This window comes from Gordionus sp. m RMFG-2023, chromosome 5 (genome assembly GCF_954871325.1).
Source record: "Gordionus sp. m RMFG-2023 chromosome 5, tfGorSpeb1-WG-v2, whole genome shotgun sequence".
Taxonomy (NCBI): domain Eukaryota; kingdom Metazoa; phylum Nematomorpha; class Gordioida; order Chordodea; family Parachordodidae; genus Gordionus; species Gordionus sp. m RMFG-2023.
In genome coordinates, this window is record NC_088779.1 from 25,781,682 (window position 1) to 25,799,578 (window position 17,897).

Genomic DNA, 17,897 nt, shown 5'->3' on the forward strand with positions numbered 1-17,897 from the left:
TCTTGTATTGCCACTAAGTTTAATGTGTGACAGGAACATCTTCGATGCCTGGGAAGGTAGTCGAAGTCATTTATATTATAATTGGTTATCCCAGAAAAAGGCATTATATCTTCTATTGAAATGTATTCAATATCTGAATCATTATCTTCCTTTATTTAGATTTATACATACATATTAAAACTATAACTAGTTACAATTTTTAAAATATAACTAGTTACAGTTATTTTTTAGCAAAAATGTAACTAGTTACCTTAACAACACTAGTAAAAGTAATCAAGTGAAGAATTTTTTTAAAAAAAACCCTGCATATCTAGTACCTCACACCATGACTAATTTTATATGTAAAGAATAAACTTTTTATTGTCATAAATATATGATAATCATATTACATAAATATAATATATTAGTATATAAATATGCAGTTTCTGTGGTCAGAATCTTCAATAGCGATTTCTGTGGCCCTCATTTTGCTGAGAAAATTGGCCTAAAGTTAAAAGAAAAAAGTATTTATTATTTTGATATTTATTAATAAAATGGATAATAAAATACATTAAAGTCTTGTACTAAGCCTATGTCGCCCGTGTCTAGACCTGACTCACTTTTTGGAAGGACCTTTCCTAATTTTAAATTGTACCTCCACCCCGGTTTCTTTTAGGATTGGAGTGTTGTTGCCCATTATAGAATTGAGGATCAATTCCCATGTTAGCTTGATGATTTGTAGGAAAATTGTAATTTGGTTGGTTGTAATATCCTTGCGTATTATTTTGAAAATTGTTAGCAGTGTTGTATAATCCAGGTGAAGGCATATAATCTATTTACAAGGAAATAAAAACATCTTGTATAAAAGTATTTCAAAATGTGATCCAATTATATTAAATAACAAGTTTATTTTTCAAAAAAAAACTAGACAAAATAATATAATTATATTACATTTTAAAGATCACAATAAAATATTTATTGTAGTATTCGTTGACCTTTGCACCGACGAAACTATCGGCGGCCGGCGCAATTTCCAAAAATCTAATCGACGGCTGGCAGCGCCGATTTTTAGCCACCATCAACAAAATCGGCGCAGTTATAAATTTTTATAACATAAATTTTTTTAATTGCTTAATAATTTATTTAAAAAAAACAAATACCACTACTCTACAGATATCTCGGCATAATTTTTAATATTTATTTAATAGAAAACTCATTACAAATCCAAAATCGATTTCGTAATTTTATAATTATCATGTATAAAAATTATATTATTTAGATTTTCGGGACGTATAGATGATCTCCTTGAATTAAACGTCAATCCAGCGGTAGAGACAACTCTTTCACTAGGTGTGCTGGTCGCCGGAATGCAAAGAATTTTTTTGGCGAGCTTGGAAAGATTGGGAAGTTCACTCTTCTTTTCTCTCCAAAATTTTAGAACGTCCACATCTTGTGAATATCGTTTTCCAAGAAAACTGTGGCATTCTTGCTCTAAGTCACCTAACCTATAAATTTGATACCTTCAAAAAATCTTTCATTCCTATATTATCAATTGATTGAAAAGGTAATAAGTCAGCACAACATAATAACACATAATTTCTTGCTAGAAACCATTTTTTAGAGGTTTTAGAATTTGTCTGGAATTTTTTTGGATATAAAATATTTTTTTAAATCTTGCGTTGATGAAGTATCTGCTTTAATATTATGTTCAGAAGTCAAGTGTTTTAACAAATTTCGTGCTAATGTTTATTGAGAAGTTTTGAATTTTATAGCTAGGTTATATTTTACAAAAAATATATTTTAATTTAGTAAAGATATTGTCTATAAATGAGAAAATAATATTTAAAAAAAATATATACTGTGAAAATGGCGTATTTGAATCATCATCGTCTCCAATAGCCTTTTATAAGCAACAATTGCAGTAAAATTTGTGAGAAATGACGTCAATATAATTATGATTTTAAAATAGTAGAAAATAAAAATTCATCAAAATCCTGATTGACATTAAAAAAATTACAATAGTGATGTTGACCAATTATTAGAATAAAAAAATATAAAATATGAAAGTAATTTTTACGCAGGCCGTGCGCTGCCGATATGAAAATCGGCGGCGTTTTCGGCGTAACCAAGGCCGGCCGGCGCACAGGTCTAAGTATTCGAGCAAAATAATAAAAAACTTTGTTGTGGAGTAGCATAATGCTGATGCGTTGGTTGATGTGAATTGTTATATCTTTGAAAATCTCCTCCCATATTTCCTGTAAATATATATTTTTAAAATTGATAATAGAGATGGGCGCTGACCTAATTTATTCATGGCCTGCCCACTCATGGTAGCAATAAAAAAACTGAGCCTTTTCTAATCACTACTAAAAAAAATTTGACCCAACCCACCCGCTCACGAAAAACAATATTATGATCAAGCCCAAAAATTCACGGGTTTTAAATTTTTCAAGACTTTATTGCTATACTTTTACGCTTTTTTTGAATATATTTTATCATAGTTTTTACTTCTTGAATTCCATATTAATAACACAAAATAATTATAATTTAAAAATCAAAAATTTTATTTAAAAAAAGAAAAATGTCCATGTTTTTTTTTATTTCAATTATGTTCGCCTTTCCTCTAATAAGCGATTGGCTATAGAAAATAACTTTTCACTAGAAGCAGAACTTGCCGTGGCTGTTATTAGTTAAGAAAAATAATTTTCCTGCTTCCAAAACTTCTAAATATTCTCAATGTTATTTGTTTTATGAGCAATAAATCTTTTAAGTTCATCCACACAACTTTCATCGATAGATGTTGATGATTCATCAGAATCATCTAGAAATTTAAGTTTCATTTAGAATATATGGTTTTTTATGTGTGTAAGTATACCTAAAACGAATTATTTGTTATTCGATATTCGATTTGTATTTTACGAATACGAATTATTCGATTCGAAAATTTGAATCGAATTCGAATAAGGAAAATATATTATTCGTCGAATAATTTTTCGATCAAATTATTCGATTAAAATAATAATATTGAAAAATAATCATATATTATTAGTCGGAATTATTCGCAATTATTCATATTTAATAAAATTTCCTAGTGGAATAATGAAGAAACATTTTATATTTCTAAAATTGTTGTTAACGGCTGTTTTTATTCGAATAACTTCATAATACAAAATTAACTTCAAATTGTTTTATGATGGACGAAGAAAGTATTTATTTTTATATGCAATTTATAACACATATACAATTATAATAAACTAGTAGCCATCCCGTCAAGAATGAAGGGCGTACCAGATATTTCTCCGTCGTTTGATGATGGAGAAATCATAAATTTTACTTTATGCAAAAACTTTTTGTTTAAAAAATTTGTTGTTGGTATATTTGTCTTCTACATGATATGAATATTATATTGATTTTACTACATTATATAAAAAAATACTATATATATGCTTCTATATTATCTTGCTAATAAAATTTGTTTGTCTTTTATCCATAGTTAAATTTTACAAAATAAATTTAATATTCTATCTTTTTTAATTTATGGTTAAATAAAATTTTCGAATTGAATCGAATAATCATTTTATTATTCGTACAAATACGAATAATGAATTATTCGATTCGGAATTTCGAATCGAATATGAATAATGCAATTATTTGATTCGATTCGTATTTTTGTAGGTATATGTGCAGGATGAATTATAAGTCATAAATGAGAGGGCCAATTATTGAAAAACAATTTCGGGTTGGATCGGCCCTAATATTTTTTAAAATTTCGACCATTAAATTTTAAAATATGATATCCTTCATTTTTGTTAGATAAGTTGATATATTTTAAAATGCTAATAAACAAGGCATCAATATTTTTTATTTGTAGAAAAATATTTAATTATATTTAATAAATTCGGACAGATCTCGGGTTGGGCTTTTAAAAATTTCTTCAGAATTGGGTCGTGCCAGACAAATTTTTTAAAAAAAATTTCGAGCCGGGTCAGGGTTTTGAAAAATAATGCATATCACCATTTTATATAACTGCAAAAAATGAATACTATAATACTTATTTTTAACTATTTAAAATTTTTTTTTTTTATTATGATAAAAAATAATAGCTCAACTCAAAGAATGTTCAATTAACAAATTTTTTTAATTGGATGAGATATACTTAAAATTAAATAACTATCTATAATATGGAGTGGGATTAAAGAGTTGCAAAAACCTACTAATACTTACTTAGAAACCTTATATCAGGAGACGCTCCCATGTAAATTTAAACATAGGCCAGTGAAAAATAGAATTGATTACCAAAAAGATATAGACCAATCATATTTGCTCTTGCTCCCAAAACTATGTTCAAATGAAATATTGCATTTTAAATGGTTTCGTGGAAATTGAAAACTTTTTTTAAACGTTTTTACCATTTCAATTTAAACAATGATAGTTTAGGCGCAAACGCTAAACGAGGAAGCACTTTTACACCTATAGCGACGAGATCTTGAAGCAAGTTTGTTACTCGCAGTGAATTTAAATTTGTTTTTTTATGCCTTGCATTACATTAAATTCGGATTTACTCCAAGTTTAAATATATGTGCTTTACATTATTTTAATTAACGATATAGGAACTTAATATTCTTTTAAAAAAATGTTCTCTAAGGAGCTTATCAATTGGCGATAAGTATTTTATATATATTTTTCCATGGAGAATTATGGACAGTAAAATAATTTTACTACATACTTGAATAATGACATTTTTTTATTATAGCCGTTTCTTAAATAGAATCTTAAAAACGTGACCTTTTTTATTTTTAGTGATCGTCATTTAACAAAATGGGGAAAAAAATTGGGTATTTTCCTTTTAGATGTTGAACCTAACTTACGATAGTGATTTTAATAAAACATTTCAACTTAAATGCAAATGAGAGACTGAATGCAATGAAAGAAAAATGGACCAAGGAATTGGCCTGTGATTGCCCATCCATAAGAAAGAAGAAACTATTTATACTACTGATGTAGTCATTAGAGATCTGTAAAAGTAAGCCCGGCCAAAACGGGATTCAGGCCGCGCTCGGGTCTAATATTTTAAAATAAAATTCGGTCGCCTTGGAAATTTTTTAAAATATATTTAAATTTATCAATTTTTATATTAAATTTTTTATGTAAAATAAAAACATTTGATTTTATTTATAGAACTGGAAGCCATATAACATATGTCTTTTATTTTGAGTAATTATAAAAATTAATTTTTATATTAAAATAAGTTCGGACCGGGCAGGCAAAAGTTTTTTTTAAAAAAAATCGGGCCTTGGCCGGGCTTGAAAATAGGCCCGATGCAGATCACTAGTAGTCATATCATGTATGGCTACTTTATAAAGTCCATTTTATACTTAGTTTAAACTTGATTATTTATATAAAATTTTTTTTTGTAAATTACGACTAACTATCAAATAGAACGAGGCATGTAAGTATATTTCGTAAAAATAGAAGTTAAATAAAAATATAACCAGATTAAAACAGGTAAATTCCTTAATGCCTTAGGGAGTAAAAATGAGAAATTTGGATTACCCCTAGGAAATAATTTAAATTTTATTTACTCGGATTATTTCCAGACCAATTTCCTTGAACTCTACTTCCGCCTCGTTGATTGTTGTGGGAAAAATTTTGGTTATGTTCTGGAACAAATAAAATTTTATTTAAATAAAAATCTATTAAGAAGAGGAAAAAAATATTTCCACTAGACTTAGAAAAATGTTTTTCATTTTTTTATTGATTGAATAGTTCATCGTTAATAATTTTAGAAAAATAAGATGATAATTTTTTATACATAGATGTTACAAATAGAATCTAAGTAATATATTCTATTTAAACAAGATTAGGAAAAATGGTCAGCTATTTAACAGCTGGTCGCGTGTAAAAAAATCTTGATATCGTTAATAATTTATAAAAGCTAATTGGAATTTAAATTTTTATAAATTGAATGATCTGTTAAATCCATCTCGCTTACTATAAATTCATCCAAACCTTATCAATCCTTAGAAACGAAAGTTATATAAATCGTGAAATTTTTATCCGGATTTAGTTATGCTCTTTAATGAAAGAAACGGAAATTTTTACGAAAAAATAAATAGACTAAATAAATATTACGATTTGATTGGTTATCCTTTTTATAAGATGGGATTTCCTTAGGGGGTGCCTGAGTTTCTGACGGTCTTCCACCACGGTCAGGAACCTACGGGAAAAAAGTTTAAAACAAATTTGAGTAATATTAAAAATTGATTCATACCATTATAAGTATATAAATATTTACAAAGTGTAACATACTTGACACGAAGAAAAAATTTTTGATTTAATAAATGGTTTTTTTTGCATCTATCCATATTCACATTTTATTTTTTTAAATGATAAAATATTCTTCGTTTTTATATTATACTTTTATAGAAATTTACAATAATCCATCATTAATTAAGTTTATATCAAATCAAGCCCAGCATAAAACACAATGGTTTTAGAAAAATAAAAAATGCTGGGGGCATTGGCATTCGTTCCCAATTATCATGGTATATATTGATAATTGATATTAGATTATTGTTTTAAATTTAATAAACAAAATGAAGCATTTTTTGATATTCTCATCTCATAATTATTAGACCCAAATTTTCTTCAGACTATAACATGATAGAATTATATAAAATATTTTTTAAGAAAAAAAATTGTAATGCGTTACTATTATTTAAAAAACCGCGTTACTCGTTACATTTTGAAATAAGAAACGAATGGCGTTCCTTCTACTCAAAAAAGTAAAGGCATTATTTTCATCGACGTTTAAGAGAGGTGCTAAAAAAAATTCCAAAATAAAAATCGTTTCTTTATGTCAAATACACGAGAGAGGAATTTATAGTTGTGTAAAAATATTTTTTAAAAAATGTTGCCATAAAAATATTGGTAAAAATTATTTGTAATAAATGAAAAAAAAATTCAAGCAAGAAATAATTATCTTGGTCACAGAGTGAGTAGTAACATTTGACCCGAAATTTTAACTGTCAGGAGATTAAAAGGTGTCTTAGAAATTGATGAACCATGTTATCATCTAATTAGTGGAACGAATAATGAGGTATAAAATTATGATATCTGAAAAAAGTGTAAAACATAATAAATTAATTTAAAAAAATTGTTACCCTTCCTATAAGAATTTGGCTAATTTTACTCCGAGTGTTCTTCCGGACACCAGAGTCGCTCGTTTTCTCGAAATGCAACAAATCTATAATAACGATATTATTTTAATCTGAATTATGATATAAATGGTAATATAATTACACACCCGCCCCACTCCCTCGCACCTTTTCCAAAAAAAATAAATACATTCTGCATCAAGATGGCGTAGGAATGGCGCGATGTTCCAGAGCGGTTTAAAGTTTCAAATTGACTTGACGATAATGACAAGAGTAAAAGCATAAGATAGTTTACAAAAGCTGCGCTAGGAAGGAATAAGAAGTGATCAATGAAAGTGGTAAGAGAAACTAAATTGGAAAGAATGAACAATGAGAATAAACAGTGTATTGCGAAAGTATATCAAAACCAAGAGGTCGGAAAAAGAATTTGCATAGATGCAATAGATACTCTTCTGCTAAAAGACAGAAAATATTTAAAGAAATGTATAATATGAGGTTGAAAAAGAAAACCAACTAGGGAGATCAAAAAAATATGAGGTAGATGGGTGATCGTAAGAATTAAGAAAAAGGCCTGGTGGAAGTTAATAAGGAATCCCTATCCAAGTGAGTCTGGAACAAAAAACATTTTAAAAAATCACAAAGCCTAAAAAACGATCAATACGATTTGTTGGCTCTAATAACAAGCAATTCAACACTTTGGGAAAAAATAATAATCGTAAGCCCTTAAAATTTAGAAAAAAAAATATAAAGAGTAAAAAAAAATTATTTTGATCAAAATTTTTTTAAAAATATCTTAAAATATATTATATTAAAAATAATGTACCATCTCTGGCAGCCAAAATATCAGCAACGTTTATCGCGACCTTGTTGTTTAGTAGAATCCTCATGGGATTATATTTCTCAGCTATCAACCCTTTTTTATCCTACAGTGATATAATTATTTTTAATAGTAGTGTTGTATCTGTCAGTTTGTAATTGACAGATATAAACGTTTGTCAATATATTTCCTAGAAGATTATTATTTTTTTGAATTTTTCATTGTTTTAACTTAATCAGGTGACATAGAAATAAAGAAATATTGAGTTTTGATTAGGGGTGTACCGATACCACTTTTTGGAGGCCGATCCGATATTTCAGATATTAAATTGATATCGGCCGATAACCGATCCGATATCATATCTAATTTTGTATTCTGCAAAGATACCGGTTTTAATTTTTAATATACTTTTTATTAGTACAATGTCATTTAAATATATTATAATGGTCAGTTATAGTTTATATTCAATTCAATTGCTATTATTTATATAATAAGTAATAACATTAATCTATTTACATAATTAGTAATAAAAAAATATATTATGAAATTTGAAATTAATATTTAAAATTAATATATCGAAGATTTCTTTTTATATCAGAGATATGTCGGCGGTGATGGGGACTGTTAATATCACTAGCATCACTAAAAACAGATATTGAAGAGATTAAAGAACACTTTTTTAAACAGAATGCGAAAAAAAATAACTATATTGCAGAATGTTTATTAACTAATTATTTCTATTAAAAAAATTAAACATAAAAATGTATTTCGATTTTATTTATAAAAATAAATGGTTTTTTAGATATAATTTTTTTTAAATTTTGTTAAAAGCGCCATTTTATATCGGATCGGAAAATTTTATAATATTTGCCGATAACCGATATTTTAAAATGAGCGAAATATCGGCCCGATCCGATCCGATATAAAATATCGGTACATCCCTAGTTTTGATATAAATGAAATGTTGTGATTGATATTGATATATGTGAAATATTATTTTAAATAAAATATGTTGTAATGTTAAGTGAATATCCACTCAAAAAATTAAGGAAAAAAAAAGATTAAATTAAAATTAAGCAGCATACAAAAATAGGATATACTCAAAATGAATGTTGTTAAAATCGTTTTTGCCGACTTTTTTTAAAAAAGGGCTAAAATAATATTAAAAGTAAGCTTCACAGATATAATTTCCTTAGCGAAATCTTGATTAGCCGTTTAATAGGCGAAAATGAAAATATTAACTAAAATAAAAAATTAATTGTAAACAAAATATTAACCTTCATCATGCATTACAAAAGAAAGAAGAGGCAAAGAGAAAAGTGCATAGTGTATGCCCAAATAAGATCTAACTAATTATATCACGATAACTTTTATGAATTACAAATGAATGAAGCAAAGAGAGAGGTGCATTTAGCCTTCAGGGCTCTTTTGCTAAAAAAAATATGCCTATAAATCATAGGATATTTAAAATAATTATTTTCTTTCGAAAAATTATAGAAATAATAGAGAATAAATATGCTAAGTAATAACATTAGAAATAAAATGCATATAACGAAACTTAAAATATTGTGGTACAAAACACATATAAAGGGTTTTAACGAAGTTTGTAAGCAAAAATGTATTAAGATGCAAATGCAACCATCCGAAGTGTTTTGTTCGTTATATTGCTAAAAGTAAATCAGCTTTGAAAGTGACTTAAGAATAAAAAAATTAAACCTTAAGCCTTTGAGACCACGTGAATGAATCAACTGTGAGATCGACCCGCGTGAGCAACAAATCTTTTCTTGTTTTATACTCCTTACACAATTCGTGCACTATTCTATCTAATTCGCGCCATTCTTCGGCATTCAGGGTTTCCTTTAGCAAGGGCTGTCCTAGAGTTAAGGGCTGCTTACCTTGAGAATTCATGAGCTCCTTTAGCTATGGTAAGACAAGAATTTAAAAAATAATTATTTAGGAAAAAAAATAAATTTCTTAAGTTTCTTAAAATTTATGGATGTTGACTTGGTTTAGGGTGCAATAACAAAATTATACTTTTATCGAAAATTCACTGAAATAAGAATCCCACCCAGCGTGAACCTCTTACGCTTATTTCATCAAAAATGTATCTTACATAAGAAAAAATAAAATTATCATGTTATTTGACCAGGGATTTAAACGGAACAGTTGGTTCTTATTTACAGAACCTGAAGCGAACCTTTAAAAAGTCTGTAAACCAGTCTGAACCTTTCGATATCCCAACTCTTTTAAAGTACATTAATAATCGATTTTGATTGATAGTTATTCAGTGAGTATTCAGATATTTTTGTATGTGGCTATTTGATATCATGCCAACCACTCAGGTTAGCGTATATAAGTGTTCTCACCATGTTGTTAAAAAGCTCGATTTTTAAAAACGGCCAAATTATTTTAGCCAAAATAATATTTTATAAGCGTAGAGATTTGGGAAATAGATGCCCAAATCTTTCTGCTCTCTATGACCAAAATCTTCAGGCTTGTATAATATTATTTTGATTATAATCTTAATTGGGCCGATAACAACAATACCCACCAAAGAATTTATTATTTCTCCTTATAAATATAATTTGACAGAAGAGATGATTGAAAATATTTAATTGTATAAGGCTTAATATATTTTTTTGGGGAATAGGGATTCATCATTTTAAAAGATGTGGTTATAATTCTAATAATGTTGTATTTCTAAGAACCGGTTTTTAAGGTACAACTCGAATCGAACCCGTATTTTTATCCGAACTTAAAACCTGAAGAAGAATTCGTTACAGTTCGGATCCCTGTGCTTGACTATGACCCTAGATACATTTGCAATATTTTTATTTGCCTGCATTAGAGGTGGAATCTCTTATTCGGGACAATAAAGCCAACACTAGTAGCCAGGATTGTGTAGTATTTTATATAACTATCAAATAAAGTTTGATGGGTAAACATAATACATTGATAACAGTTCTTTACTATCTTAGATTATAAAAAAAAATTTAAAACTTCTAGCTAAGAATTTTTTCAAAATGCGTTTATGCAAAATTCGAGAACAAAACAAGTAATAATTGTTTAATAAAATAATATTTTTCATATTTTAAACAAACACTTTCAAGTAGTGTTGTTAAAAAGCCCGATTCGGGTTTATTTACAAAAACGGTCCGATGTGTAAGCCAGCTGATTTTGCTCGTAGATGGCAGAAGGTTTGGGCTTCTACTTTTGCCAAATCTTGAGGCTTACACAATATTATTTCGGCTAAAATCTTAATCGGGCAGAAAAATCGACCCAAATCGCGCTTTTTATCAACACTATTTTCAAGTTTAGAAATAATATTCTATACAAAGTAAAATAATACACTAATTAATGTACAGAAATTGTGGCTTTCAGATTATTTTAAAAATATGAAGAATAATAACCTTATCTCTAATTTTGGCAAACAGCACTCTTGGTTTGATGCCTGGTTGTGGTTCAGGAAATGATAGAGCCATCAGCATCAACCTAAGATAATGGGCTACCGGACTTTCGCTCTATAAATATTATAAATATTTAGATTTAGGAATCGGCTTTGCCCTGGCCCGTGGGTAGGGTAAAATGATGTGGGGGCAATTTAAAAATATTTATGAGTCGGGGTGAATAACAAACCCTAAAGAAAGTTTCCACGGGCAGAGGTCTCTAAATTTAGATTAAAAATAATAGGTATGCGATATATGTAAAAGTGTAATTACTAATTAGCTATATCCAATAATTTTGCTATTAAAGCGTATTAAAAAAAATAAAATTAAAATAGATTAAACAGGAGGGGGGGGGAATTGAAAATATACTATAGCTGATGATTTATCATTGTGATCTATTTCCATATCATTGCTGGCTAAGGAGATCTTTGCTGCTTGTAGTTCAGTAACTAGATAGTCTATTAAACAGATTTATTAATATAATTAATAGAGCTATTTATAAATAGTTATTATTATATGTGCAGTTATAAATACCTAATAATTTCAATCTATCCTTATGAGTTGATAAGCGATTATGGATAGGTCCTTGAAGCAAGGAAGTATAAGGGCAATCTATTTTTACAAATAAAATAGGTTATATCTACTTTTACTTTCTATGAAATTTATTTATATCTCCATAAAACATTTATCTTAGTGCTATCAAATGAATTGAAATCATGCTTTAATAAAAAAGTAATTATCAACTTAAATTTATCATGTTATTATCGAAATTTGTGATTTTTTAAAAAAATAATTTAGAGGGCGATATTTTTAGAAGATCATCCAATCTTATTTTGCCAATATTGAATTAGCTGATTCCAATAATAGCTGACGCGATTTTTATTAATAACATTTATATATAAAAAATATACATATACAATGTAATTTCTAAACAAAATGATTTTTCAATTTTCGAGGCAAGTAGTAAAATTAAATTTCAGTAAATTTAATGAAGATAAAAGAAATTAAAATTACTAAAAATAATTATTTAGTGTATTATAAGAAAAAATGTTATTGCTTTATTTTGCTTTAATTCTAACATAACTCAAATAAACAATGAGATAAAATCAAGTAAACAATTTCAATTGTAATAATTTTATTCAGTAAAATTTCATTTACAACTGTAATTCTAAAAATAAATTTAACAATTTTCACAAAACCAAATGAATTTTATAAGGTTTTTTTTTAAATTTTTTGGCATTTGAAATGAAACCAGGACAAACAAGTATCACACAAAATGGATGCATCATCATCTAAAGAGAGGTAACATATCTGACAAGAGAACTCTGCCATAATTTTCTCCTTTAAATGCTGAACCTGTACCCATGCATCATTTGTTAAATATGATTTTATTATTTTAAAATTCACTTCATCATTTTTTAAAGATTGCATATCATTTCATTTGGTAAGAATGTCATCAGAATTAATCATCTCATTATTATAAACTTTATTGAATGCAGACTGTCTACATATTTTATTTATGATCCATTCAGCCTTGTTTTCTTTTAACAAAATTGTAAAAGATTTAAATAACTTTTCTGAGAAAAATAAATGCATGAATATTTTTTTTTAAAGTTACTATGAGTAGTGATTCTATTTTAAATATAATATAATTTTATTTTAAAAATATTATTTTACCTTTAATTTTATGAATTTATTTGAAACCAAGTTTATAACTTGAAGAATTTAGATATTATCAGCCGCAAAGTATGTGTGCAACCTTTTTTCACCAGCCAAAATAAAACATACAAATTCATAATATTTTTAACAGCAAAGGATAGGCGAAACCTTTTTTATCCATGCCAAAAACATATACAAATTCAACCATTATTCCTCCAGATATAAATTTGGTTTCAAATAAATTCATAAAATAAAAGGTAAAATAAAATTTTTAAATAAAATAATATAATATTTAAAATAGAATCATTAATGTATATGTTGAAAATATCCATATCAAGATATAAACTTGGTTTCAAATAAATTCATAAAATTAAAGGTAAAATAATATTTTTAAATAAAAATTATACAATATTTAAATTTAAAATAGAATCACTACTCATAGTAACTTTTATAAAAAATAATATTAATGCATTTATTTTTCTCAGATTATTAAACCTTTTACAACTTTGACAAAAGAAAACGGCTGAATGGATCATAAATAAAATATGTAAATAGTCTGCATTGAATAAAGTTTATAATAATAAGATGATTAATTCTGATGACATTCTTACCAAAAAAAATGATATGCAATCTTTAAAAAATGATGAAGTGGATTTTAAAATAATAAATATTTAACAAATGATGCATGGGTACAGGTTATGGCAGAGTCCTGGATTTGTCAGAAATGTTACCTCTCTTTAGATGATGATGCATCCATTTTGTGTGATACTTGTTTGTCCTGGTTTCATTTCAAATGTCAAATTTTTTTAAAAAAACCTTATAAATTCATTGGTTTTGTGAAAATTGTTAAATTTGCATTTTATATTTTAATTATAAAATGTTTATAATTATTTATGTTTTTATTAGAATTACAGTTGTAAATGAAATTTTACTGAATAAAATTATTACAATTGAATTTGTTAACTTGATTTTGTCATTTGTTATTTGAGTTATGTTAGAATTAAAGCAAAATAAGGCAATAACATTTTTTCCTATACAATACCCTAAATAATTATTTCTAGTAATTTTGATTTCTTTTGTCTATATTAAATTTACTGAAATATAATTTTACACAAATATAAGAGCACTTTTTAAATTCTAATTTATTTATTATTAAAGTCAAATTTCAAAAATTTTGCCTAAAAAACTTGAAACAATTAGAGTAATATAAAAGTAGGAATAATTTGAAATTATAAGAGAATGGTCATATATATTTATTAGAATAATATCAGCTGTCTATTTTAAACCATGGTGTGTATCTATTATTTAAAAATAAAATAAAGAATCTACTGAAGATTTGATATGATAAGGAAGAATTTTAGATCACAAATAATATAAAAGTAGGAAAAATTTGAAATTATAAGTAAAGGATCATATATTTTTATTATTGTCTATTTTAAAATGACACAATTTTAGGTATGTATCTATTTAAAGATAAAATAAAGAGTCTAGAAGATTTGATATCATAAGGAATTCATAGAAGAATTTCAGTTAGATCACAATTCACAAGGTGTTATATATTAATTTTTATTACTCATTTTAGAATTTTATATATGCTTAACATTTGATAAATTTTCCCACATAGTTAGCATTGTCAATATCTTTATTTATATTTGAAATTAGGATGCAACTATCCATGATTATATTTGCCATCTATAAAATTGTCAATGGCATCAATTATATTTGCAACTAGGATGCACCCCACCATTATATTTGCCATCTAAAAGATTGTCATATCAATTATATTTGCAACTGGGTTGCACCTATCCTTGACCATAAAAATACTTATGGTGAAAAAAAGAAACATCTTGTGATATTTGGTATATTATCATAAATTATTGTGGCATAATTTTTTCTTCCTTGAAAGTTAATAATTTCATTTAAAATAGGCAATATTTGATCGTGAATTGTTAAATATTTTAAAATTCATTTCTTGATGAAAGAACTAATATCACATATTGGGATTTTTTCAGTTCCTTTATTAATTTATTCAGGAAATTATAAATATATATATATATATAAATAAAGAATATAATCACAAAATAAAACAATAATATATTCAGGGTTTTTTCAAGCATTGGCCTGAACCAATATTTTTTTAAAAACGAGAAATATAGGGCCTGATTTAATATTCTCATAAACTTAAAAATATCTGAATTTAGTAAATTTTGTTATTTGTCTTATAAAAAAGTTTAGATTTTTGAAAAATACACATAATTACTAATACAGGAATAATAAAATGAAATATTCGATTATAATAATGATATATGTCAAAAATATTTTTACCAAGTTCTTTCAAAAATGCACTTGTTTCAATGTGGAATGATTGAAGATGTGCATTATCTTAAATATTTGTTACAATAAAATAAATTCATATTTTTTTAAACCATCAATTGGGTTTATTATTTCCTCCAAATTCAAAAAATTTTGAAGTTCTCCAGATAAAAATGAAACTATATAAGTATAAGAAGATGTGATAGGACCTTGAGTTATTGTTTGAAATTCTTCCAAGGACGTGATTGATGGACATCTTTTAAATAAAATAGGCTTAACAATAAATTTGTGAAACTTACTTTAAATCAACGAGAGCTTGATATAAGTTGCTCTCCATATTTTATTTAGTGAAGAATTATACGAAAATAAAAGATTGACATACACAACAGTAAATCGAGATTGACATACACAACAGTAAATCGAAAGATTGAGATTTATTATACCTGGTAAGCTTTTTCAGATTTCTTTCTCTGCCTTTTTACTCTGAGACTTTTTACATAATTTACTTATTTAATACCTTAACATATAAGTTTTCAATTAAGGTTGCCATAAATTTTTTACTTGTATGAACAGATCTAACAAAAATAATTGAGCATATAATTTTTGAAAAAGAAAATAGGATTTTTTTTCATTTGGATCGATATGACTAAAACTTGAAACATGAAAATTTATGAATAAAAGATCCATGTTTATGTCCATGTATCTAGATAAAAATATGCAGATACTCCTCTTTAATATGATTCAAGATGCCCTGTCCAATTATAGTATTAAGTAATTTAAACCTTTTACAAATAGAAAATCAAATTTAAATCTGAAAATATAGGTCTATAAAATACAAAAATAATTTAAATTACATGGTTATGAATAGTGAATAAGAAGATAATGAATACTATTATTATAAATTTGATTTAGGAAGTATTTTATCTCAGAAATTATATTTATTCTATTCTAAGTAATTAATTCATAACTATTTTACAAATAATCATTTTACTAGTCCTCTTATTGTATATAAGTATATTTAAATGCCAATACAAATTTTTTTGAATAAACGAGAGAAGATATTAACAAAATGATTTACAAATTATAAATAGTTTTTAAATATCAACGAGAGATTTAGATTTGAGATCTGAAAGCCTCTAGTTTAAATTTATAACAGTTCAAGCAAAAAATTATGGACAATAAAATTTTTGGGCTGGACAAAAAATAAGCTAAAATAGATTATCATAGGAAAGAGATATATCATTAACATTAGGAACACTATTAGAATATATATATATATTTTAAAAAAATGCGATGGCTGGAAAATCTATACTCAAATATATATATAGGCTGGGATAGACTTTTCATAAAATTTTAATGAGCCAAGCTGGGACTTATTTTTCATAAAATATTAACAGGTCGGATTAGGAAACTTGTGTAAAAAATCTTAATAGGCCAGAATTTGCAGATCTCTAATCTAGATACTAATTTTAATCACAAAATCTATTTATGTAATTTCAGAAAATTATAAAACATAACAGATTTTAAAAACAGCAATGCCTAGTCCAAATCAGAAACAATCAGTAGAATCATCTTTACATGGCTGTAAAACCTTGTTCATCGGTGTTTGGTGGTACGATTTAGTCGCAGCCGAATAAATTAACGGCAGCCGTGATGTGCTATTTATTTTAAAAAGTCTTAAATTAATTTAATTTATAATACAATATATTACATTTATTTGGCCAATCTTAATTCTAATATTGTAAATATAATAGTTCAATTTATTTCTTAAATCATTTTTCTCACTTCTATTTAAATTTATGTATTTGATTAAGGAATTGCATTTCTCAAGATCAGAGTCACATAAACAACACATTAGTTACTATTGATTTAAAACAAATTAAAATATAAATTTGATGCAAGCAAAATATAAAGTGCAAAGAATAAGGGTACTAACGATATAGCGCGAGGTGCGAGTCAGTAAAAATATATTTTATTAACTAACTTTTTCATTTCACACTTCGTTTATATACATTTTTTTATAAGTCCAAATTAGAATATAAACGAAATACAAAAAAGTAATATAAAAGTAAGGTTACGCCGTTTATAAAATAAAATTAGATTATAACACATAATAAAAATCAAATAATAAAAATTAGATTATAACAAAAAATAAGATAAAGAAATAACGCAACATAAAGTATGAAATATTATAAATTAAATCAAATTTAAATTATAATTGTCATGAATAAATGGTATTTTATCATGATACGTTATACATAAAAAGTCTTTTTTGCCTTAATAATCCAGCGATGGAAAAAATTCTTCACCTGGTTGTACTGGTTGCATGTATATAAAGAATCTTCTTTACTAAATTAGCAAGCATAAAAAGTTCCAATCGCTTTTTTCCCAATCTTTTTCTGTTATACTATGTTGACTGAGCAAAATATGGCGTTCTTGCTCTCTATTGCTAATGTTGTTATAATCGTTGCTTGGTTGGGAATGTTTACAGGCTATTTTAGCTATATGTGAACTGGATGTTTGTCC

At 26.2% G+C, this 17,897-nt stretch overlaps 1 protein-coding gene across 1 annotated transcript; it reads right to left on the reverse strand.

The window, feature by feature from the left end:
• Positions 1-344: 344 nt before the first annotated feature.
• On the reverse strand, positions 345-15,774 carry LOC135929526 (protein FAM98A-like). Its single transcript, XM_065466137.1, has 14 exons — positions 15,671-15,774; positions 15,485-15,627; positions 15,384-15,440; positions 11,934-12,011; positions 11,769-11,857; positions 11,364-11,474; positions 9,670-9,873; positions 7,960-8,059; positions 7,143-7,225; positions 6,112-6,196; positions 5,562-5,639; positions 2,157-2,234; positions 635-811; positions 345-484 (listed from the first exon to the last, which is right to left on the reverse strand). Exons 1-14 carry the CDS (start codon positions 15,706-15,708, stop codon positions 441-443), a joined length of 1,365 nt encoding a protein of 454 aa, XP_065322209.1. The 5' UTR covers positions 15,709-15,774; the 3' UTR covers positions 345-440.
• Between the last annotated feature and the right edge of the window lie 2,123 nt (positions 15,775-17,897).